The sequence below is a fragment of the Saccopteryx bilineata genome, chromosome 7, assembly GCF_036850765.1.
Source record: "Saccopteryx bilineata isolate mSacBil1 chromosome 7, mSacBil1_pri_phased_curated, whole genome shotgun sequence".
In the NCBI taxonomy this organism is placed as follows: domain Eukaryota; kingdom Metazoa; phylum Chordata; class Mammalia; order Chiroptera; family Emballonuridae; genus Saccopteryx; species Saccopteryx bilineata.
In genome coordinates, this window is record NC_089496.1 from 102,920,926 (window position 1) to 102,941,833 (window position 20,908).

At 44.5% G+C, this 20,908-nt stretch overlaps 2 protein-coding genes across 4 annotated transcripts in view; one reads left to right on the plus strand and one right to left on the minus strand.

Annotated features, from left to right (window-relative positions):
- The window catches only part of SLC18A2 (solute carrier family 18 member A2), a 30,629-nt gene extending 16,274 nt beyond the window's left edge, over positions 1-14,355 (plus strand). Inside the window, exons 10-16 of one of the 3 annotated variants that reach the window (XM_066240042.1) lie at positions 31-126; positions 3,203-3,281; positions 3,463-3,514; positions 4,172-4,235; positions 5,767-5,886; positions 6,028-6,161; positions 12,098-14,355. In XM_066240042.1, the coding sequence (XP_066096139.1) occupies positions 31-126; positions 3,203-3,281; positions 3,463-3,514; positions 4,172-4,235; positions 5,767-5,886; positions 6,028-6,161; positions 12,098-12,199 (647 nt within the window). In that variant the 3' untranslated portion in view covers positions 12,200-14,355. The remainder of the gene's footprint in view (positions 1-30; positions 127-3,202; positions 3,282-3,462; positions 3,515-4,171; positions 4,236-5,766; positions 5,887-6,027; positions 6,162-12,097) is intronic. The other 2 variants (XM_066240043.1, XM_066240044.1) reach the window with 2 other exon arrangements.
- A 424-nt stretch (positions 14,356-14,779) lies between these two features.
- The window catches only part of PDZD8 (PDZ domain containing 8), a 57,977-nt gene continuing 51,848 nt past the window's right edge, over positions 14,780-20,908 (minus strand). Inside the window, exon 5 of the mRNA XM_066240041.1 lies at positions 14,780-19,957. Coding sequence (XP_066096138.1) covers positions 17,754-19,957 — 2,204 coding nt within the window. The 3' untranslated portion in view covers positions 14,780-17,753. The remainder of the gene's footprint in view (positions 19,958-20,908) is intronic.

The following is a 20,908-nucleotide window of genomic DNA, read 5'->3' on the forward strand; positions in this document are numbered from 1 at the left end:
AAACACACTAACCTTCTTTCCCCCTTCAAGGGTCCATCTGCTTTGCAAACATGGGGATCGCCATGCTGGAGCCGGCCCTGCCCATCTGGATGATGGAGACCATGTGTTCTCACAAGTGGCAGCTGGGTAAGGACTGCGGCAGGTTCTTCGGATTCTAGAACTTCTTATCCCCAGGGCGGGTCTCATCATTGTAGCCCTGCCGAGCTGCACTTTCCAGGATGATATAGTGACTGTTTTTGTTTGACACTTAATGGAGTAAGTGCTTAGGGTAGCAATGAGCTTTGGGGATCTGTTTTGGCTCTAGTTTCTGTCTCGTCCTTGATGGATGCAGAATTTGTACAGAGGCATCAGACCTGGGCAGAAAGGACAGAGGAAAAAATACATTCAGCATCTCCCTGTGTTTTTGAACTGGACTAGATCTGTTAAATAGATGTAGGCAGCAATACAAGTTAATGTGAAAGAGACTAACAACATACTTAGTTTTTAGGGGGATGATTTTTTAAAATTATTTGTAATTTAGAAAGTAATACATGCTTGCTATTTTATTTATTTTTAAGATTTTTTTTTATTATTCTTTTGAGAGAGGAGAGAGAGAAAGAGAAGGGAGATACGAGGGGGGAGGAGCAGGAAGCATCAACTCCCATATGTGCCTTGACAGGGTAAGCCCAGGGTTTTGAACCAGAGACCTCAGCATTCCAGGTCGATGCTTTATCCACTGCGCCACCAGGCCATGCTTGCTATTTTAAAAAGTCAAAGTACACAGGTTGAAGAAGTAAAAATACTGGAAATCTCATGTTGCCATGTCCCTGTCCCAGCCTTGTCCTCTGGGATGCTCACCGTTACCAGTTCTGTGTGTCCTTTTCGCTGTATGAGAAATGCTCAAAAACCCAGCCCAAGTGCGACCTGGCTCTTCACATTGCTGCAGACCTCTTATTTTGCAATGTTTCTATGTCACAATGGGGGTAGATTTACTTCTCAAAATTAATGAAATTTTAATTTTTATCAAAGTTATACACAGACGTACTTTTTAGTTCAACAGCATTGTAAGAATGGTAATGAAGTAACGGAAGTCGTCCCGTGCCTCCCATTTCCACCCCCTTTCTTCAGATTCGACTCTCTTCAACTCTTCCAGCTGTTTCTTCTGCTGATTTCCATTACGTTGCTAAAAAATATGTGTACACTCCTTTTTTTCCCCCTCCAATTCCTGACATTGTCCACCAGCTTCCTAGTAAAGGAGTGGCAGAGTTGACGCCATTACTGCTGCTCCTGAAAATATCAAACAACCAGCTCTCATGTATCCTCCCCTTCTGCTCTCCTGAAACGGTTGTATTAAGTCATTGGTCAGAATGGCGTTCAATATTGACATTAGTGTGACTGTGTAAATATTGTCCAATGATGAGCTACGCAAGGTTCTGTAATTATTTTTTACAAGCTTTTCTTTTCTCCTGCAGTTAGTGTTGCTATGTTTTTCTAGTTTCTTAGTTTTCTGTGTAGTGTTTATGCGTCTATTTCCCTCTCTGGCAGGGAAAAAGGCCCTCTAACTGTGGGCAGGTGCATCGGCAGACCGAACCTGGCTGTGATTTTGCTTGTTTGTGGACAGACCGTTCTGTCCTGCCCTGGTCTCGGCTTGTTCTCTAGGTCATCCTGGAGCTTCCTTTTCCAGTGTCTGGGCAGTGTCTTTGCCTCTCTTTTGTTTCCTGAGTCCTTCTCTCCTGCATTGCTCTCTCTTGGTTTACTCTCATATTATGATGGAACACGTCTTCCAGCAGCTTCGCTGGGGGTGGGGGTGGGGGCTGGGGGCTGGTAGGTGAAATTTTCTGAGATCTTACATATCAGCAAAAATCATTATTCTCATTCCATGTTTGGTTAACTTAGTCTGTGGGGTGTGTGATTCTTGGTTGGGAATCCGCTTACAGAGGTGCAGTGCAGTGCTAGTGTATCCTGGGAGGCATGCCGACATTGCCCGTTTGTGTGCTGTGAGCTGCCGGCCAGGAAAGGGCCCCGGCTCTGTGCATCTGGAGTGCAGCGGGCACCGGCCGGCCGTGGAAGATCTACCAGGCACGTCTGATTTATGCACGCACACGGCTGACAGCAACGCAACTTTCACTATCTGTGGGCAAGGTGCAGAATGAAATCTGCTATATCTGATTTCAAGAAAAAACACTAGAATTTTGAACAGTAAGAGTTTGAAAAGCCACCTTTTAGAAAGAGATGTTCCTCTTGTCTTCATAATGAATAGGGGCCAAAGAGAGCTGATGTGGACAAATCCCCTGGTGGCCAAGGCAGGTGTGACCAGAGGCCTTCTGTTCATGGCAGAGGTCACTGATGGTCAAGGCGACCATGGTTCCTTGCAGCTGGAAGTCAGGGGCTGCAGGGTCATGGAAATATGTTCATAAAGCTATTTGAAAAGAAAACAAAAACAAAAGGATGTAAAAAGGTAAGTATAATCCCATTTTTGGGGAAAAAACAAAACAAAATCATGTGCAGAGGGGGAGGGGGAGGGGTACAGAGAGAACTGGATGGAGGGTGGCGGAGGACGATCTCTCTTCGGGTGATGGGTATGCAACAGAACTAAATGACAAGATAACCTGGAAATGTTTTCTTTGAATGTATGTACCCTGATTTATTGATGTCACCCCATTAAAATAAAAATTTATTTATAAAAAAAAATCATGTGCAAACACATTTATCATGTACACATAAATTTATAAGGGAAAAATGACTCTGGTCATTATCCAAGTGATGGGGTTTGGGCTAATTTTAACTTTTTTCTTTGTCCTTATCTTTATGGTCCCTAATTTGGTCCATGTCTGTTGTCTTCTGTCATACAAAATAAGGAAGGGGGCGAGGACAGGCACAGAAGCCCCACGGGCGTGTGGGAGGGCAGGTGCCCTGCTCAGAATCTGGTGCTGCCGGAGTCGGTTGGTGTGGAAAGCCTGCCGTCAGGCAGATGGGGGCGAGATGAAGCCGCTGATACAGAAATGAACTCCCTGTCTGGCGTGTCTCCGCGGCTTTGTGTGGATGTAGGAGCCACGAGGGACCTGGCCTGGCTCCTGCAGGCGCCGGATATTAGCTGCTCGGGCGCCGGCCGCAGGCTTCGATTCATCTGCTCTGTTCGCCACTGCGGTGTCTGCAATTATTAGCTTTCCTAACATGTGCTTGATGTCAGTACTGATAAGGTGTCCTTTTCATAAACTTACAGGCGTTGCTTTCTTGCCAGCTAGTATCTCTTATCTCATTGGAACCAACATTTTTGGGATACTCGCGCACAAAATGGGGAGGTAAGACGAAATGAACACGACGCTCGCTCTCTTAAAATAATGTCATTCTTTAAAAAGAAAATTCTCTGTTTCTGCCTTAGCTAGTACAAGCAATTGTTTTGATTGCCATTGAAAATTTGGACTTGGGGGGGGGAGAATGGATCAGTCATTTGTTGATAGGCCTTTTTTTGTTTCTTAATAGGTGGCTTTGTGCCCTTCTAGGAATGGTAATTGTTGGAATCAGCATTTTATGTGTGAGTAAAAGACAACTTTTAACAAGTGGAAACTGTAAATAAAACTTTTGTTTTGGGCAAGAATCACCAAGACATATATATATATTTTTAAAGCAGTTTGATGCTTATTGATATTGAGTTTTATTACATCTTTCACTTTCTTCTCATTTTTGATCCCCTTAAAAATTTTGGACAAGACTCTCCGAGGGAGATATTTTCATTTTATATCAGTTGGGAGTTGTTCAGAATGTTCCACTGTAGTTATATTTCCACCCATCCCCACCCATCACCTTAAACATTACAAATGTCTTAAACTTTAGGGTCACCGCCCTGAAATAATAGCAAGATGTGTTTCTAGAATAAAATACCTTCTACCAATGGCCAATATCTACCCCAAATGAGGCCTTCAGGTCCACGTCAACGGTGACACATGGACCAGGCTGATGATCTTTTGTGTCTGCAAGCTGACTAGTTTTTCGCGGCATTCCCAAAACCAGTTTCAGCTTTAACTTGAAAGAGTTCGAGTCTCTGGTTCTCCCCAAACCTGTCTCCTTCCTCCTGTTTCCTTCAGAAGGGAACACGCATACCCGACTGGAAAAGACATATTTTTAGACCTCCCAAAATGATTTTGGGTTAGAGATCATGGTATTTGAGTGTAACTTTTATTTCCTTTTACAGGTTCCTTTGGCCAAAAACATTTACGGACTCATAGCTCCCAACTTCGGAGTTGGTTTCGCAATTGGTAAGTCACCTGCGCCTGGTGCCTAAATTTAAAACTCCTTTCCCCATTGCCAAGAAAGATGTCTTCTTACTCGGAAAGACCATAATTACTCAACCTGAAGTCTCCGGATGCCTGAGAGGAGGCTGTGGGCAGCCGAGCTCCAGGACAGCCTGCAGCGTGTCCACAGAAAGCCAGCTGCTCCCACGTCCTGGTCACTCATGCCCTGCAAAGCACACTTTAAAAAGGCTGCTATTTGCAGAAGCTAGCCGCTGCTGAGCCTGGGCAAACTCAGAGCGCTTTGTTTGGGCTTAGATCTGTGAACAGACCTCAGAGGAGGCCAGGGAGCAGAGACCTCACATGTACTTTTTATAAGGTTTGGAACAGAGAAGGAGGCCTGATGTAGTGATGACCACCTGTGCTGCTGGGGTTTTCACGGGCAAGGATGAGGAGTCTTTGCCACGTGAGGAACAATTATATGGTAGGAAAAGTCCTGTTTCTATTTTGGATAAATAGTATAGAACATACAGAGTGACTCAGATACAGCTCATCGCGGAGTCTATCCCAGGTAAAGGCAGGAACGGCCTCTTCAGCTCAGTAGAGGGTAAGCGTGGAGCCTCCGCTGACTCCTCGAACCAGGCTCTGTCCCCGTAGCATTTGCCTGTCATCTCACGCACCTCCATAGCGTCCGTCACGATTGTCATTCATTTTCAGCTCTCTGCGTATCGTCCAGCTCTGTTGCTCTCCCGTGTCCCCACACCCTGCATGTATTCGGTGTGAGCAAGCTGAGTGAAGGAAGTTTCCCCCACCTTGCCCTGGTCCCTGCGGAGGTGGGGGAACTAACGTCTGAGTGCTCGGCTGGGTGCGCCCTGGGAGCCGGTCATTTCCGTCCCCATCTGATAGGTGGGAAGCCCGATGTTCAGAGAGATCGCACGACCGTGCTCCCCCAGCCAGGGATTTGGACTCAGAATTCTGTGCACACATGCTCTTTCTTTATGCTTCCTGTCCCCGACCGTTCGAGACCAGAAACTCTAATGCTGCTTTTGGTGGCTTTTCTTCAATAATGAGCAGACCTCTTTGGATTTAGTTTCCTGAGTATGGCCAGATGTCCCTCAGACTCCTTGTTCTGGTTCCTTCTGCTCCTCCTCACTGTGTGAGGCCAAGGTGTGGACAGGGAGGAGACTGGTGGGGCATGTAGCTGTGTCCACTTGTTTAGGGCAAGGGCCATGAGGACCAGAAACTAGTGAGTTGGGAAAGCAGCAACAGGGACCAGGCTAGGGGCCCACGCAGCCAGCAACCGCGCCCACTGGATCTGAAAATGCCGGTGTGTCACCAAGGACAGGCCAACCAGACAGTGAGGATCAGGGGAGGCAAGGCAGATGGTGGCCTGGGTTTCGGTCCCAGTCTGAGCCACCTTCAGCCGGTCTTCAGCAAAAGGTGTGCTGCCAGGAGTCTGCCTCCAGACTCGCAGGCGTGAGGTTGGGACACAGTCCCAACGTCTTCCCACTTCCAGTTTCCAGCCGTTTTCTACAGACTGTGTTCCCTGACTCCACAGGCATGGTGGACTCATCGATGATGCCCATCATGGGCTACCTCGTTGACCTGCGGCACGTGTCCGTCTACGGGAGTGTGTACGCCATCGCAGACGTGGCATTTTGTATGGGATACGCTATCGGTAAGGACATTGTCTTCACAGAACCACCTTTGATCTCTGTGCACCACAGCGAGTGCCTGCTGAAAATTATTTAAACATTTGCATCTTTCTGTGTACAAGACATTTGCAGAGAGCTTTATCTAATTCTCCGTTTCCTGAAAGGTCCTTCCGTTGGTGGGGCTATCGCAAAGGCAATTGGATTTCCGTGGCTCATGGCAATTATTGGAATAATTGATATTCTTTTTGCTCCTCTCTGCTTTTTTCTTCGAAGTCCACCTGCCAAGGAAGAAAAAATGGTAAGGAAGTTTCAGGATGTATTGAAGTGTTTCTTGATCATTTTAGCTTTATCTTCTGGGTAGTTCCTTCATGGCTTAATTTTAAAATATATTCCTGCTTCTTTTGGGCAGAACTCTCCAAACATAAATGGTAAGAGTTCCCTTTTGAGTTTATTCCACAGAAGGCAGCTACTTCTTTTATTTATCAAGCATTATGTTTATAAATTTGAAGAATAAAATTATTTTTATACATAGATTAGCAGTTGTTAAGGTCTTTCTTCAATGAAATAGAAACATAGAGTAGTTTAATTATCTGTGGTTCTTGAAAATTATTGCACACATGTATTTTTGCTTCCTGCACATACTCCTAAGATTAGCCATTTATGGTGCTGTTTGCTTTTCTCCTACAGCTTTCAGTAAGTGTCTCAGTCCTTACTGCATAAGATCTAGATGTGGTTTGAGAGTAGGTAACAGATCTTTAGGGGAAAATATTATATATGCACCCTTGAGCACACATAAGTGCACATGACCTTGAAATGTCTATTTTCACAACCAGAATCATAGCTGTAGGCAAGATGGAATATAAAGTGTTCCTCTTTTGAACAAGTTCAGACTTATCAATTATAAATTTGAAGGTTGAAATGCACCAGTCATTTTAACCTTTCTGATAAGCATTCGTAGCTGGAGGCAGTGGGTGTTGCAGACTTTTTAAAATATCAAATGGTGATAGATACTCATCTAGCTGAGAGAGAGAGAGATAGAGAGAGAGAGAGAGAAAGAGAGGGAGAGAGAGCCTTAGATTAGATTAGGAAAGAATGAGAGAAACAAGGTGAGTGGAGGTGGCATTGTTGGTCTTTGAATGGATATCAGGCTCGCTGGTGATGTAACCCTGGGAGTACAGCCCAAGTTCGTTCTGGTAATTGAACTGAAATGGGTCTCGATGCTTCGGCACTTCTGGTCCGGCCCTCCTATGATTTCCCCCAGATAGTGCATTTAAGACAGACGCAGACCCTGTAGTTAGGTTATGAGCAGCCTATATTTGTTTTGGGCTTTTTAAAAAATGTATTAATCTATTTAACATATTTTAAACATATACCCAGCACTGTGCCCTTTAGTAGGTAGGATTTAACGAGATGATTCTGAATTACTGATGCCCATCTGGCTCAGGGAAGCGGCATGGAAGTGCTGTGGAAGTATTCTGATGGAAGCCCCTTTCTCCCTGCCCCTCACTTAGCTGCGTCTCCACGGTGCTTTACTGAGCGTCTGTTTTCCGGCCTGGCCGTGAGGTTCTCCTCCCATCTCTGTGGCGCTGACCCCAGCACAGTACCTTGCCCAAATCAGGGTCAGAACATTCTCAACGCAACAACTGGAAACTGTCACTCCATTGCCACCACCTCAGTTTGATTATGGTTAATCACCTGCAGATGCTTCTGTTCCCCAGGAGACTGTTTAAAACTCTTGTGAGGACGTGAAGGGCTGGCCCGGGGGAAATGAGCCAGCTTGCTAATAGAGGGGTTGGGGGGATTGAATGAAAGAATCCCAGCAGAGAGCTTAGCCCCTGTCTGACACACAGGAAGTGCTCAGTAATTCTGGCTCTTACCTAAATCCCTGGCTTCCTCTGTCAGCCCAGTGGGGCCCCGTCCCATCCTCTGGGAGGCGGGAGCTTCTGTTTGCTCCTCAGTCCCCAGACCTGTAGCGTGGCTTTCCCCACCGAGGCAGCAGTCGTTAGTCAGTGGCTGCTGTGTTATCTGCTTGCTGGCAGCACGCTAGCTTATCTGAGGACCTGGCAGAAATGGTGAGGTCAGAGGATGAGCAGCGTGTGTTAGGGGAAGCCCACCCGGCTTGCCCACCCAGCTACCTCTCTGAGATCCACCAAACGGCGGCAGAGGCTGGCCCCAGAGCCGTCACGTGGAACCACGTGTAAACCAGTGCTTTTTAATTCATGTAGAAAGAAAAATGCAGGAACGGAAGAGACCATCCTGAAAGGCAAAGCATTGAGAATGACAGGCTTCCAGAAAGCCATTTTCACTGTAAATGTCAGAATCTTTAATCAGTGCCAAGCAAGATGAATCATTCAAAACTGGAGAAAAAGTGCATCTCGCTGCCCATAATTGATGCCACCATTGATGGCATCACATCAGATGCCATTTGACTGGCAGCCTGGCAACAGTGGAGGGTGGTGGCCGGCAGCTGCTCCCTGCTCATTGTGGGGACTGATAGTGTCTAATGGTAAGGGGCACTGAGGGCCAGACAGCAGTGTGTCGTGGCGGAGAAAGAACTGATTACTGCCCACTTGAGTGTCAGTGTTCAGGACCAGCTGTTACCAAATGCAGGGGGACTTGAGAGCCGGAATGAGAAACACAAACCTTAGCAAACAGTTCTTTCATTAGGCAGCATTCTGATCATGTTGTTTGGACGTAGGCTGTTTTATATGGAAAGGACTAATGCTGTTCACATGGATCCCAAGTCATATAGTCATGAACTTGTTTGTTTAATAATCAGTGTTGACTTAGCAATACAGGTGGAGAGAGAGAAAAAAAAACAACTTACTCTTGTGTCTCAGAAAGTATGAGAAATATCAACCTGGTCATTTGAGAACTGTGTCCCCGTTATAAGACAACTGGCAGCCTGTAGCTCTCAGAACACCCAGCGGAGATAGCTGTGTTCAGCTATGGATTTTTTTTTCCAGATTGAAGAATTACTTTCAAGAATAAGGCACATTTCTTAGACCTTACTCGTGAAGTTTCCAGTTGTTGCTCAGACAGGAAAGGAGGTGGTCTGAGGGTAGCCTCCTTCTCCTGGGTGGCTCTGAGCTCTGAGAGTCCTTTCATCAAGTCCTTCCGGCGGTTCCCTTGGCGCCGAGGGTTGGGCAAGCAAAGGGCCGCCAGAAGCCGAGTAGACTGCACGCGCTCTGCATGGTATGGTCTAGTTCAAGAAAGGAGTCCCTCTGCAGGGCATTTTCACAGTGGATGCCTTTTTTAGCCATGGTAGATAAAACTTTTCTAGCATGCAGGCTTGGATCGGCCCCAGTCTGGAATCCTGGAACCGTTACAGGTAACGCTGTCCCCGTTTCACTAGCCCAGCTTCTTGGTTGCATTATCTTGACAGCACATTTGGTTCAGCATGTTTTTACCTCTTCCAAGATCCTGATGCTGCCGTGTCTGGTATGAAAGCTGGCATTTGGCAGGGGCCAGGGTTCCACTCTCAGTAACTGGGCTTTGCTCTGAATTCAGAGGGTAGCCTCCTCCTCCTTAGTTCTCTTCCACCAGTAGTCAAACACACCTGCCTTCCCTCTGCGGTGCACTGAGTGCCGGTTCGAATTCCCAAGCTGCCCATGGCTTCTCTGTGGTGACCCTCATGCACTTGACTTCCCACATGCCCGTTCATGCCTCTCTTTTCGGCACTTTTGGAATGTTACATGCTATCCCGCTTATTTAATTATGGGTAACTTTTAAAAACAGTAAGCCTATTCCATAAAAAGAGCTTTATTTTTTTTTTGTATTTTTCTGAAGTTGGAAACGGGGAAGCAGTCAGACTCCCGCATGTGCCCGACCGGGATCCACCCGGCATGCCCATCCGGGGGCGATGCTCTGCCCACCAGGGGGTGATGCTCTGCCCATCTGGGGCATTGCTCTGTTGCAACCAGAGCCATTCTAGTGCCTGAGGCAGAGGCCATAGAGCCATCCTCAGCGCACGGGCCAACTTTGCTCCAAGAGCCTTGGCTGCGGGAGGGGAAGAGAGACAGAGAGGAAGGAGAGGGGGAGGGGGAGAGAAGCAGATGGGCGCTTCTCCTGTATGCCCTGGCCGGGAATCGAATCTGGGACTCCTGAATGCCAGGCCGACGCTCTACCACTGAGCCAACTGGCCAGGGCCAAAAAAAGCTTTCAAAAGAGGTTTAGAAGCCAGAAAGCTAAGTTTTAAAAGCTACAGAATATTTCAAGGAAGAAAACTACTTTACCTGAAACAGGCTGTGTAACAAACATGGCTTGGTCAATAACCCATACTCTGCCCGTTCCCACCTGCCTCACTGTGCAAATTCTTCCCATCATTCAAGGTGTATCCCAACCCCATCTGCTCCGCTACTCCACAGGGAGCATTCTGCCTGTGAGCTCCATGATGGCTGTCATTCCTTGTGCAGTGAGGCAGCCAAACTGCTGGTACAGGACCATCAGGGCCCTGACATATGTACCTACTAAGTGTCCACCAAGCTCTTGGCAGCTGTGTGACTCTGCTACAGCCCCAGAAATAGGGCTGGGTTTCTCAAAGCATGTTAGCACCGCCCTCATGTGAGGGTAGGGACCTGACATTCATTTGTAAGCTGTCCCCACCTCCAGGTGATTCTTGAGCACATTTCTTTGTGGGTCATTAACGTAAGGAGATGAGACCTTGAGCGCTTGGGGGTTAAGCCTTTTGTGTAACAAGAACGCATCCACAGGGAGAGAATGGTCAGGTGTACAATGTCAGTTGCCTCCATTACTTGCTTTTGGAAATCAAACTCTTATTAAATATATGCATCAACTCCCTTGGCAGGAAGCATGCTAAAAAATGGAGTTAGCTTTGCAGCTGACAGTTGGAGCTGGCAGCCTAACTTGGGGGGGAGGGGTCAATCAAGGAAGTCCTTATCTTAACATGTCACACAGGCAGATTTCAGAATTTCTTGGGAAATGATAAGAGGGTTAAGCCCTGCGTGGAGCCAGAGGGGCTCATCAGATCTGAGGGGCACGAACTGGGAGCAGTAGCTACTATACACCGAGACAAGCCGCAGTAAACCGGTGCAGAATACATTTTAATCCCTATCAGTGTCTCCATTTAGATTTTCAGACTGCACAGAAAGGCATCAGAATAGTTGATGTGGAAGAAACCCCAGAAGTCATAACCTCCTGAGAGAATTCATTTCAGTTACATCCAGTGTCCCCTGCTGCCCTCTGTCCTCTGCCCTCCGGGTACCGTGAGCTCTGCACAAGAGGCCGCTCTGGCCCATGGCTGTCCGGGCTTGCATCTGCCCTGCTCAAGCTGTACCGCCTTTGGTCAAGTTCTTGAACTTCTGTGCCAGCGTGAAGCCACGTGGGAGCATGGTGAGGTTGAGCCATGTCATGGACAGTGCTAGCGTGGTCCTGGCCTGACAAACGTCAGCTGCGTTATCAGATGTGCTTGGTCTGTGCACTTCCCACGGGTAATGACTCGAGTGCTGATTGAGGAGCAGATGGCTGCTTTTTGTTTAAGCTACAGAAACAATGAGGGACGGTACAAGATTTTTATGTTCACAGGAGGAATATGTATATTTAATCATACATTTGAGCCAGCATTGGGCAGGCAGGGGTTGGGGAGGAGCTCAGAGGTGCTTTTTCCGAAGGGCCAGGTGAGGGTGGTCCAGGGAAACCGAAGAGGCTGTGGCAGTGGTCTTCAGCACAGTAAGGGCAGTCTGAAGACAGCTGGGATCAGAACCCGATCCACAGAACAGCAGACATGGTTCCAGCCCGGCCTCGGTTGTCTCTGACCCGAGGCTCGCCTCCTCAAGGAGAGCAGGTCCTTAAGTGTTGCCGCAATGAAATCTGTCAACAGAAGTTGGATTGGGTGACCTCCAGGGACCTCCGCTCCCCCAATTCCAAGAGTCTAACTCTTCCTAACCCTAACCTGCACACCCTTCTTCATAGCTCACAGGCTCCCCTGAATCGACTTACAGCTCCTGGCAGGTATCATGTAATAACTGTGGAGACTGCTTCTGCGAAGTCTAGTTGCCTGCCTGTTTCACTGAGTGTAAACCCCAGGTTTTCTGGGCCAGGCAACTGACTCGTCAATTGCACCAAATGACTGACTAGTTAAGAGTGGGTGGTACTACCTACCTACCTAATCTATCTATTCATCCATCCTCACCAGTAATCCTTAAAAACAGGAGGTTAAAATCACCTTATCTTTCTGAAACAGGAAGTTAACACCTGCACTTCGCTCTCTTTTAGGCTATTCTCATGGATCACAACTGCCCCATTAAGACAAAAATGTACACTCAGAACAGTATCCAGTCGTATCCACTAGGTGATGAAGAATCGGAAAGTGACTAAGACTCACAAGTCATCAAACTATTTAATTGTGTAAAACAGTGTTTCCAGTGAACTGACTCGTCCAGAACCATCTTAGTCGTCCCATTCATCCCTGGTGAACGAGTGAAACAACCAAAGGTTACATTTCTTTTCCATGGTTATGATCGATTGCCAACAGCCTTATAAAGAAAAAGCAGCTTTTCTAGGGGTTTATATAAAGTTTGAAAACTTTATTTTATGTATTTGATTTTATTAAATATTATACAATATATTTTGACGAAATAGTGTAAATCTATAAATATTTAAATCCAAATCAAATATAATTTTTTAACTTACATTCATGAACACTTGGGCAAAAAATAATCATATATTTTTTCTGAATACTGGTAATGAGTGTTTAAAACTAAAGCACACATTATCTCTGAGACACTTCCAACAAGAAACTCGAAGGAAGTCTGAAAGCCAAGTAAGACAGCATATGGTTATGTAGTAACACTGAGTGTTGTTATTCAGTTTGTGATTATTATCTATATATGCATGAGTTAAAAGCTAGTTATCTCAAATGCAGAGGACAAGAACTTGAGTCAGGTATCTTTTGGATTTACCCATAAATCTTAGGTGGCACTAGTACTATATGTAATCACCTATCTAGAAACATGTAAATTATGTTTACATGTCATGTGATTGGCAGCAGACATTAAAGCCAGAAAAAAAAAAGTCAATGTTCTGAACACAGAGAAAAGCACCCAAATAGTTATGAACAGCTAGATTCCCCTTTAAGACATGTACTTGTCTTACTGGATGAAAGAAAATTGAGGGTAGATGTATCTTGCACTGTCAAGGTTAAGCATGGTAAGATATATCAACATCTAGTTCAAGTCTTAGAAAACCAATTTAAAAGGCTAATAGCTGCTATGCCATGAAACAAAACCAGACCACACCATCTTTGACCTGTTTGGAGGTCGTCATCCAAGTGTTTTCTAGGGATCTATTTTCATTTTGAGTTGTCCGAAACTATTCTTTTCTAAACTTCTGAATGTTGTTTACATCAATGTGAAAAATTTAAATGAAGATGAAGGAATGAAATGATGTCAAAACATATTAGGAGAACAGGTAAAAGAAATAGGGTGGTCAGGATACACCCCGTTTCACAGGCAGGAAAGAAACCAAACATCTAAAAATGTCCATGTATTACTGTGTCTAGTGCTGTGTAACGCTGCTTCTCTAAGCATGACATCGATGTGTCTTTTCAGTGTAAGAGCAAATACTGTGTTAGTGAACTCCGTCTGTTTACATCAGGTTTTGTATGAGATATGATCGGAGTGTGACCATAGTGTGGAATATCTCATGACGTGTCAGTTCCGTAGTTCTGTAATTATAAACAAAAATTACCTGATGTCAGTTCTTTTATGTTAAAACTGCATTAACTTGGACAAGGAACAAAGAATGTTAGCGCAAGGCCTCTTCAGCCTTTTAGATGCTCTGGGAAAGTTAGCTAATACTCTGTTTCCATTCGCTTTCTGAATGATTTTCTGCGGGGCTTTGACTGCTGTGAAGTCTGGCTGTCAAGTGCAGGGTTGGAAGCAAACAATTTGCATAGGGCAACTTACAGCAGTCTGCTACTGTGCAAGGCAGCCCCGGAGGCGCTGTCCCCTGGCTCCGAGGCAGGCTGCTCTCTGCTTCAGAAGGGGAGGACCCTAAAAGAGAATGTGCTACAGATCAGTTCTTCGTGGGCTTGTGGTTCTCCCACCCCAATACCATATCCTTCATTCCTGTTTCATTTTACCTTCCAGGCTTCCGTCCCTTTGGTAAAGGCATGCCTGCTATTGGTCCTTAGAGAGAATGCGAAAGATATGTGGAGTGTTCTGGGAACTGTTTTAGGAGCAAAAAATATGTCGTATTTTGGGGGGTGGGATTGAAGGGTCTTTGATGTGACTACTATTCTGGGGTGGGCCAAGACTGAAAAGACTTTAAGAAAAAATGTTTGTCAGGACAGAGAACATACAGCTCTCTGAACGGCTCTTTTCAGAGCTGAGGTGGTTCTCACGTTTGTACCTGGCAGAGAATGAAAACCGAAACGAGGTAGCGATGAATATTCAGTTCTTTCTTTTAACTGCTAAGTGTACCTGCCTAAGTCGTGTCTTAGCTAGTTTACTTAATAAATCTTCTGAACACTACTGTGCCTACTTGTATTCCTTTCTAAACTGAACACACTGTCATTGGAATCAGAAACATAAGAAGGTATGTATGGTTTTGACTGTTGGTTTTTAATTCGAAACTTCTCTGCTTGCAGGCATCGGTAAAATCCACTCCAGGTGAGTCTGAACCATACATTTAGCTTTGACAAAGGTTTTAAATTGAAATATGTCAGTTATCCTTGCATCTATCCTTGTGTTATTTTTCTGATCGCTGTGAACAATAAGGCTGATAAAAATAACAATGTAGCCATTTGAAACAGTAGGCCTATGGTGTGTGAATATCCTTTAGGGGTGAAGAGATTCTTTTTAATCAGGGGACCCATGGCTTAAAAAGGATTGGGGAACCTCCCCCTACTTTTTAAAAGGAAAACTATTCTCTCGATTTAGAAAGAAAGACAACAGATTTTAAAATAAAAGTGATTTTAAATTTATTCACTTCTAGGGTACTTACGATTTTATTACCTTGATTATCTTACTATGAGTAAGAGCCAAATATTTTCAAACTGCCTTTCAAAAAATTTAGGTATACTTAAATTTAGAACTTGATAGTATCCTCAAATTTTTTAGCTGTTTTCTCAGAATCACACGTGGCCACACAGTATTCAACTATATAGTTCTGCTAACAAAGAAGGCTTAACATTAAGAAATGTAGCATACAAATTCAGAATGCAAACAGCGCTCAAGTGTTGCTCAGCTTGATTCTCCAACCTGGGCATTAAATACCAGTGTAGGAAATAACACCTTAAATTGTCTAATTGCTAGTAGGCAGCAGAGGCAAATCCCTAAATCTGATATTTCAAAGCTTAAAGAAACAAGAGTAAAGCCAAAATTTAATGCTTAAGAGAAAATTTCAAAATAGCCATTTTGTTGAGCAAAAATGGACTGTTGAGCTTGTTGGCACGGCCAAATTTTACCAGCCTATAATTCCACAGAGATGCAGCAATCAGCTTTTCCGGATGTCATCAAATGAAGATATTCTTGTTTTCTGTGATAGTTTTTATTTATTATTTTTTAGCTATTGATAACATAGCATGGCGGCAAGATTACATCAGGAATGTAATATAATAATACAACTGTTTTCACTGAAACCTTAGACCTTACTCTCCCCTAGGCTATTTGCAGTGTTCCCACTTGCACTCAAGTGGGATGCCTCTACTGCTTCTCCCAACATATAGAGATATAAAACATTGTACTACATTAAAGGTATATTTTACAAATGTCATGAGCAGCATTACTGAGCTTTCCGTAACTGCAGTTCTACAGAGTTAAATATTTTTAAAACACGAGTAGATTTTTATGAGACCAAAGTTTTGCATTATCTCTATAGCTCTTTCAAACATTTCAGCAGTACGCGTGGATGTCACTAAAACTCCCATGGTGCCATCCGTAAACACCAGACATTTTGAGGCTGTCTACCTTCCAGGTTATCAACGGTAAGTTGTTTTTTAGGACATGAAAGCTGGTTATTACATTGGGCAGCTTGTTTCAAGCGTATGTTACACTACAATATTTTAGCTTTCAGAGAATTCTGTGTATAAAGACTTCTCTAGCAGTGTTCTTTTAAAATGCAAGCATGCTTAAATAAACGGGAAAATACACTGCTATATTTTTGTTATTAACTTGGCCAATAAAAGTATTAGGAAAGTATTGTTTAGTAATACTTCAGTTAATAGCAGAAATGAGGATTCAGTATTGATTTTAAAAGTAGAATAACTTTTCTACCCTCAAAAATGTTTTTATCACCCATATAAGCCACACCTTTTATTGAATAGCTTTTTACTGTTCAGAGCAGTGGCTGTACTATTGTTTGCCTCACAGCTATCTTGTGAGGTAGAGTAACTCTTTGGAGCTGGGGCGACGGCAGCACGGGGCTCTTCTGTGGCTAGCCTATGGTTATACAGTTCATTCTGTGCTTGAACTTGAACTAAAACTCTTCTATGGCTTCCTGAGCTATAGATATGGGCCAGAATCCATACTATTATACTATGCCTTTTTCTGCAGGCCATACAAGCTGTCCTATCTAGTTTTAAATTCATATCAGTTTTACTATATATCAATTTCATAGTAGCTACCTACAAAAGGGAAAAACATATACATATTTTTTAATTGGCATATGAAAGACCAAAACTTTTATTATATACCAACAGAGCCCACTGATCATGTTTTCCCTCAGTCATTTTCAAAGAACTGGTCCCAATTCCTATGTATTGATACTGTCTATTTCTATTTATTTAATTTTATTATTTTTTAAATAAATGGAGATAGTCTGAACTACAGAAGCATTCAGAATAATCACCATTCCTTTAAGCCTGTAGGATGTCAAAGCAATAAATCTACTTTACATGATTCCTCTCCCTCATGACATTCTCCATGAAAATGTTTCTAAAACAAAACAGCCAAAACCAGTTCTCAACATGGTCATTTTAAGAACAGTCCTCTGAAATTTTATCCTTACACATGCTTTATTTCCTGTGGGAGAACTGAAGACGAAAAATAACCATAGATGTATAGAACTTCCATTTAAAAGGAAAGCAACATTTTGAAAGATTCTATTTCAAAACCCTGCTGACTGCTGTATTTTAGTAATCTCGTTATCTCTCTACAAACTGATGGTGTTCTACATTTACTCATTACATCTGTTTTTCATTGCAAGCTCTTCAAATTAATCACTATATCCTTACTGTACCTCAACTGCACAAAACTTTAGAAAAAAAATTTCAGAGGCATAGAAAGCAAGCAATATATGTAAAATTTGTTTTACTAAAATCAGCAGAACTGACTGAAGCTGTGCAGTATCTGCTTTCATGTTACATTTGGCAAAAACAAAGCAAAAAAGCACCCCCTCAGGACCCCAAAATAAAAATCTCAAGCAAGTACAGATGATGGACTTCATAAGACAAAGTAAAATTCAGAACCTGTTCCCTCAAGGACTGCTGCTGTCAGTTCGGGCACGCAGCCATCTGTCACAACTGTGATAGAAATAAAAATATTACAAGAACCTGGACAGTATCCTATTTAACACTAATTCAAAACTAAGAGGAAGGAAAAGAGTACAACGAGACATCACATACATAAGCACGAAAAGTTAGCTTACATAATTCCGTAATTAGAAAAATTTAAAAATAAATTAGTAAAAATAAATTCCAAGTATAAACCCAAGAAGCAGAGCTATAAGTACCATTTGAAACAACCAATTTAGTGAGCTGGTCATTTTCTTTTGCTGGAAAACTACCTTTTCATTCTTGTTCTTAACACAGGCAAATAACTGTGGAGAAGCAGGCCAAAGTGCATTATGCGAGGGTTTAGACGTGGTTATATCTGTGGTACTTTAGATGCAACTTCCCCCCAATCGTGTGAGAGTTCAAACACGCTGTTGATTACACAGACTCAGATGGGCCAAACAAGTCATCTGATAGGCTGCTGAATGGCTGAGAATCTATCAGTTGGGATATTTCGTTATCAAGGTCTTCTTCCGTATCGTCTGCGTACTTGCTTATTTTTTTGGGGTGCTGGTCTAAGGACAGACTTTCTAAAGATTCGATATCTTCAATGCCTGCTCTGTAGTGGATCATAAGAAGTGTCAGAGCTTGCAGTCTTTCCCCTGATTTAGCCAAAGCGGCAGAAAGAAGGGATTTTTTCCTTGTATCGGTTGTCTCCTTCTCTTCTCTAACAAGGGAGTTGTTGTGCTCCAACTCCTGATCGATTTCGTTCTGCAGCTTGTCCAGCATGAACTCGAGTTTCAGGATCCGTTCCTCCGTGGGCAGGCCCCGGTACAGGTCCCGGCCAATCTCTTTCACCGCGATGAAGACGCTGTCGTCCAGCCCGCCCTCCTTCCTCACCAGCTTGATTCCTGTGCTGTTCCCCCGTTTGGAAGGACTGTGCGGACCGCACACCTCTGTGTCACTGCCTTCATTGTCTGACGTGTTGGGGGTGTGTTTTGGTGACGGTTCTACTAGATCAGTTCCTGGTTCGGAGAGGCGAGTTTTAGACACCTGCCGCAAGTTTAGCAAGCGAGAGCTAGTGTTGATAATATGCCTTGTCAAGCCCGTTGTCTTATTGGCGGACTTGCTCGTTTCAGCGTCAGCACGAGCGGGCAGGCCCAGGAGGGCTTCCTGTCCTTCCAGCCTGAGGTTTTTCAGGGTCCGCTCTATCCGCCTATCAGTGGCTCCACAAAGAGGCGTCTCAGCGAGACACTTCTCCTGGCATTTTTTATGGCAGACATAAGCACAGAACATACACTGGGAAGCGGCTTTCGTCCAGACTTTTTTCTTGCAGTAATCACACCAAGTGGGGTTCTGGAACTGAGTATCCTGGAAACTGTGTTTGTTTTCTGTTAAACCCATCTGTCCAACCAAGTGCTCCTCTTTTGGTAAGGCAGAGACCTCTTCGACCAAATGAAATTCTTTTTCTTTCTCCAAGTTAGTAACTGTATGGTGGTCCGGTTCTCCTTCTTTCAAATATTTGAAGTGAACAGTAATGTCACCAAAGCAAAATTTGTCGTTGAATCCCTTCTGCATGCTCAGATTGCGGAGTGCAGTTCTCGTGACCATGGCTTTGGGTGCTGGCGCTTCCAGCCTGAACTTCGAAAGGTACTCCATGTTTGACGTAGCCAGGCACCCCAGAGCCACCTCTTCCAGTTTTAGGCTAACGTGCCCCAAACAGATGAGCCCCCCTAACTTAAAAGGATCCCTGCACCACAGTGCAATGTTCAGGTATCTGTGGCCGGCTTCTATGTCAAAGACACAGGTTGCTCTGCTCCTTGTCCATTTCCCTAGCTTATTACGATAGGGGATTTCGGAAGATTCCCACGTTCGAGGGTCATCTGAGCTGTCCTTAGGGGGGCAGGAATTCTCTGAGGTCAAGTCCTTTGCCACGTCTTGCTTTGCTGAAAACGGCTTAGGTGCAGCTCCGTCGTCTACGGGATCCACGCCTTTCGCTTGCTTCTCGGCAGGTTTATCTGCAGCAAGAGGCGGCGGCGGCACCTTTTCTGGCTTTTCAGCGAGGAGGTCGGATTCTGCCTGCCCTGGGGCATCGGCGGAAGGCAAGGGGACTTTCAGTTGCGGTCGTGGTGGCACGGGTGGTTTGAAAGTGGATCCCTGGGTGGGTTTTGACACTTGTGCTGGGTCTGTTACCTCAGGTTTTAGGGCTAAGGGTTTGTTTCCATCTTTGGATGGAAGCTTTGGTGGGGGTGGCTGACTTCCTGTGACTAATTTACGGTTTAAAACTGGTGACACTGTTCCAAGGGGTCTCACAGAAAGTGCTGTTGGGGTGCGTTTGGGACTATGGCCTGCCAACTGGGCCTCATCCCTGAGCTCAGTCTGGGCTCTGACATCACTGGCCAAGTCTTCAAACTCCGAGTCCAGGTCTCTGTTTTCAGTGTCTGCTGCCAGCCCAGGTGTTTCCTCTTCGTAACTGGGTTGGCATGAGCTCGGCAGGAAGTTTTCTTCCAGCTGTCCAAAATTCTCCTGCAGAACCGCACCGTGACTGCTCTGGCCAACAGGCCGCTCATAAAACACCAGGACTCGGTCACCAGCTTGCTTGATAAGCTTCAGCACTTGCAGTGTAGATGTGATTTTCACACCTGTTTTAAGATTTTAAAAGGGAAAACAAATTACTGTAATAAGAGTAAAAGAAATTGCTAAATATAATTGCCGTTAATTCTTAATATTTTAACAAAAAAGTAATAGGCAAACCTCTAAAGTACACGCCTAGCTTCTGGAACAATAAGAGTACTGACACTCAACCCTGAATGCACTGATGTCTACAAATAGTCACCTCCTCAGAAATCCTCACAAGGGTGCTAAGGTGCTAACTCCTGAATGCTTCCCATTCCTCCCTAGGTTTAAATGACATTTCTCCATTTAAGTGAGCAGAGTGAAGATTTTATTAATGGATGAACCAGACTTAAAATGATGGGAAACTGATTCTACTTCAGGAAATCCTAATATATACCAGGGATTACAGCAACTGGCTCAAATTAAGAGGCTGATGCTTGAAATAAACTAAGTTAAACAAGTTGGTTACATCTGCATCTATATTGATAATATCTAAAGTTTTCACGTTATAGGTGCTATATTAACACAGTTCAAAATTCAAAAGGTACAAAAGACATAGACTGCAAACTGTCCCTTCCACCTGTCTCCTAGCAACACTCTTCTTCCCCGAGGCGCTTGAAGCCGCAGCTCCTAGTGTATTTTCCTAGAGACCTCGTGTGCGTCACTCCCGGCTCTGTTTCCTGTCCTTTCCCTACCCTCCCCAAAACAGTACTTACCCACGCTAGCCCTCTCTGTAGGACTCAGAGAAAGGTGAGACGGGTCTTTGCTTTCCAAAGGTCTTAGGGCCATCCTAAATAAATCAAAGTAACATCAGCCCCATCTAATAACCTGACCTCAGTTCCTCAGCCTATATCCTCTCCTACTCGGCTGCCCAGGTAAGACCATGCTGTAGACTTGGTCATCGCTTGGAGCTTGTCCATAGCAAAGATCTTTCACTTGGAAGTTAATCCCTGGTCATAACTCCCACTTTCCCCCTC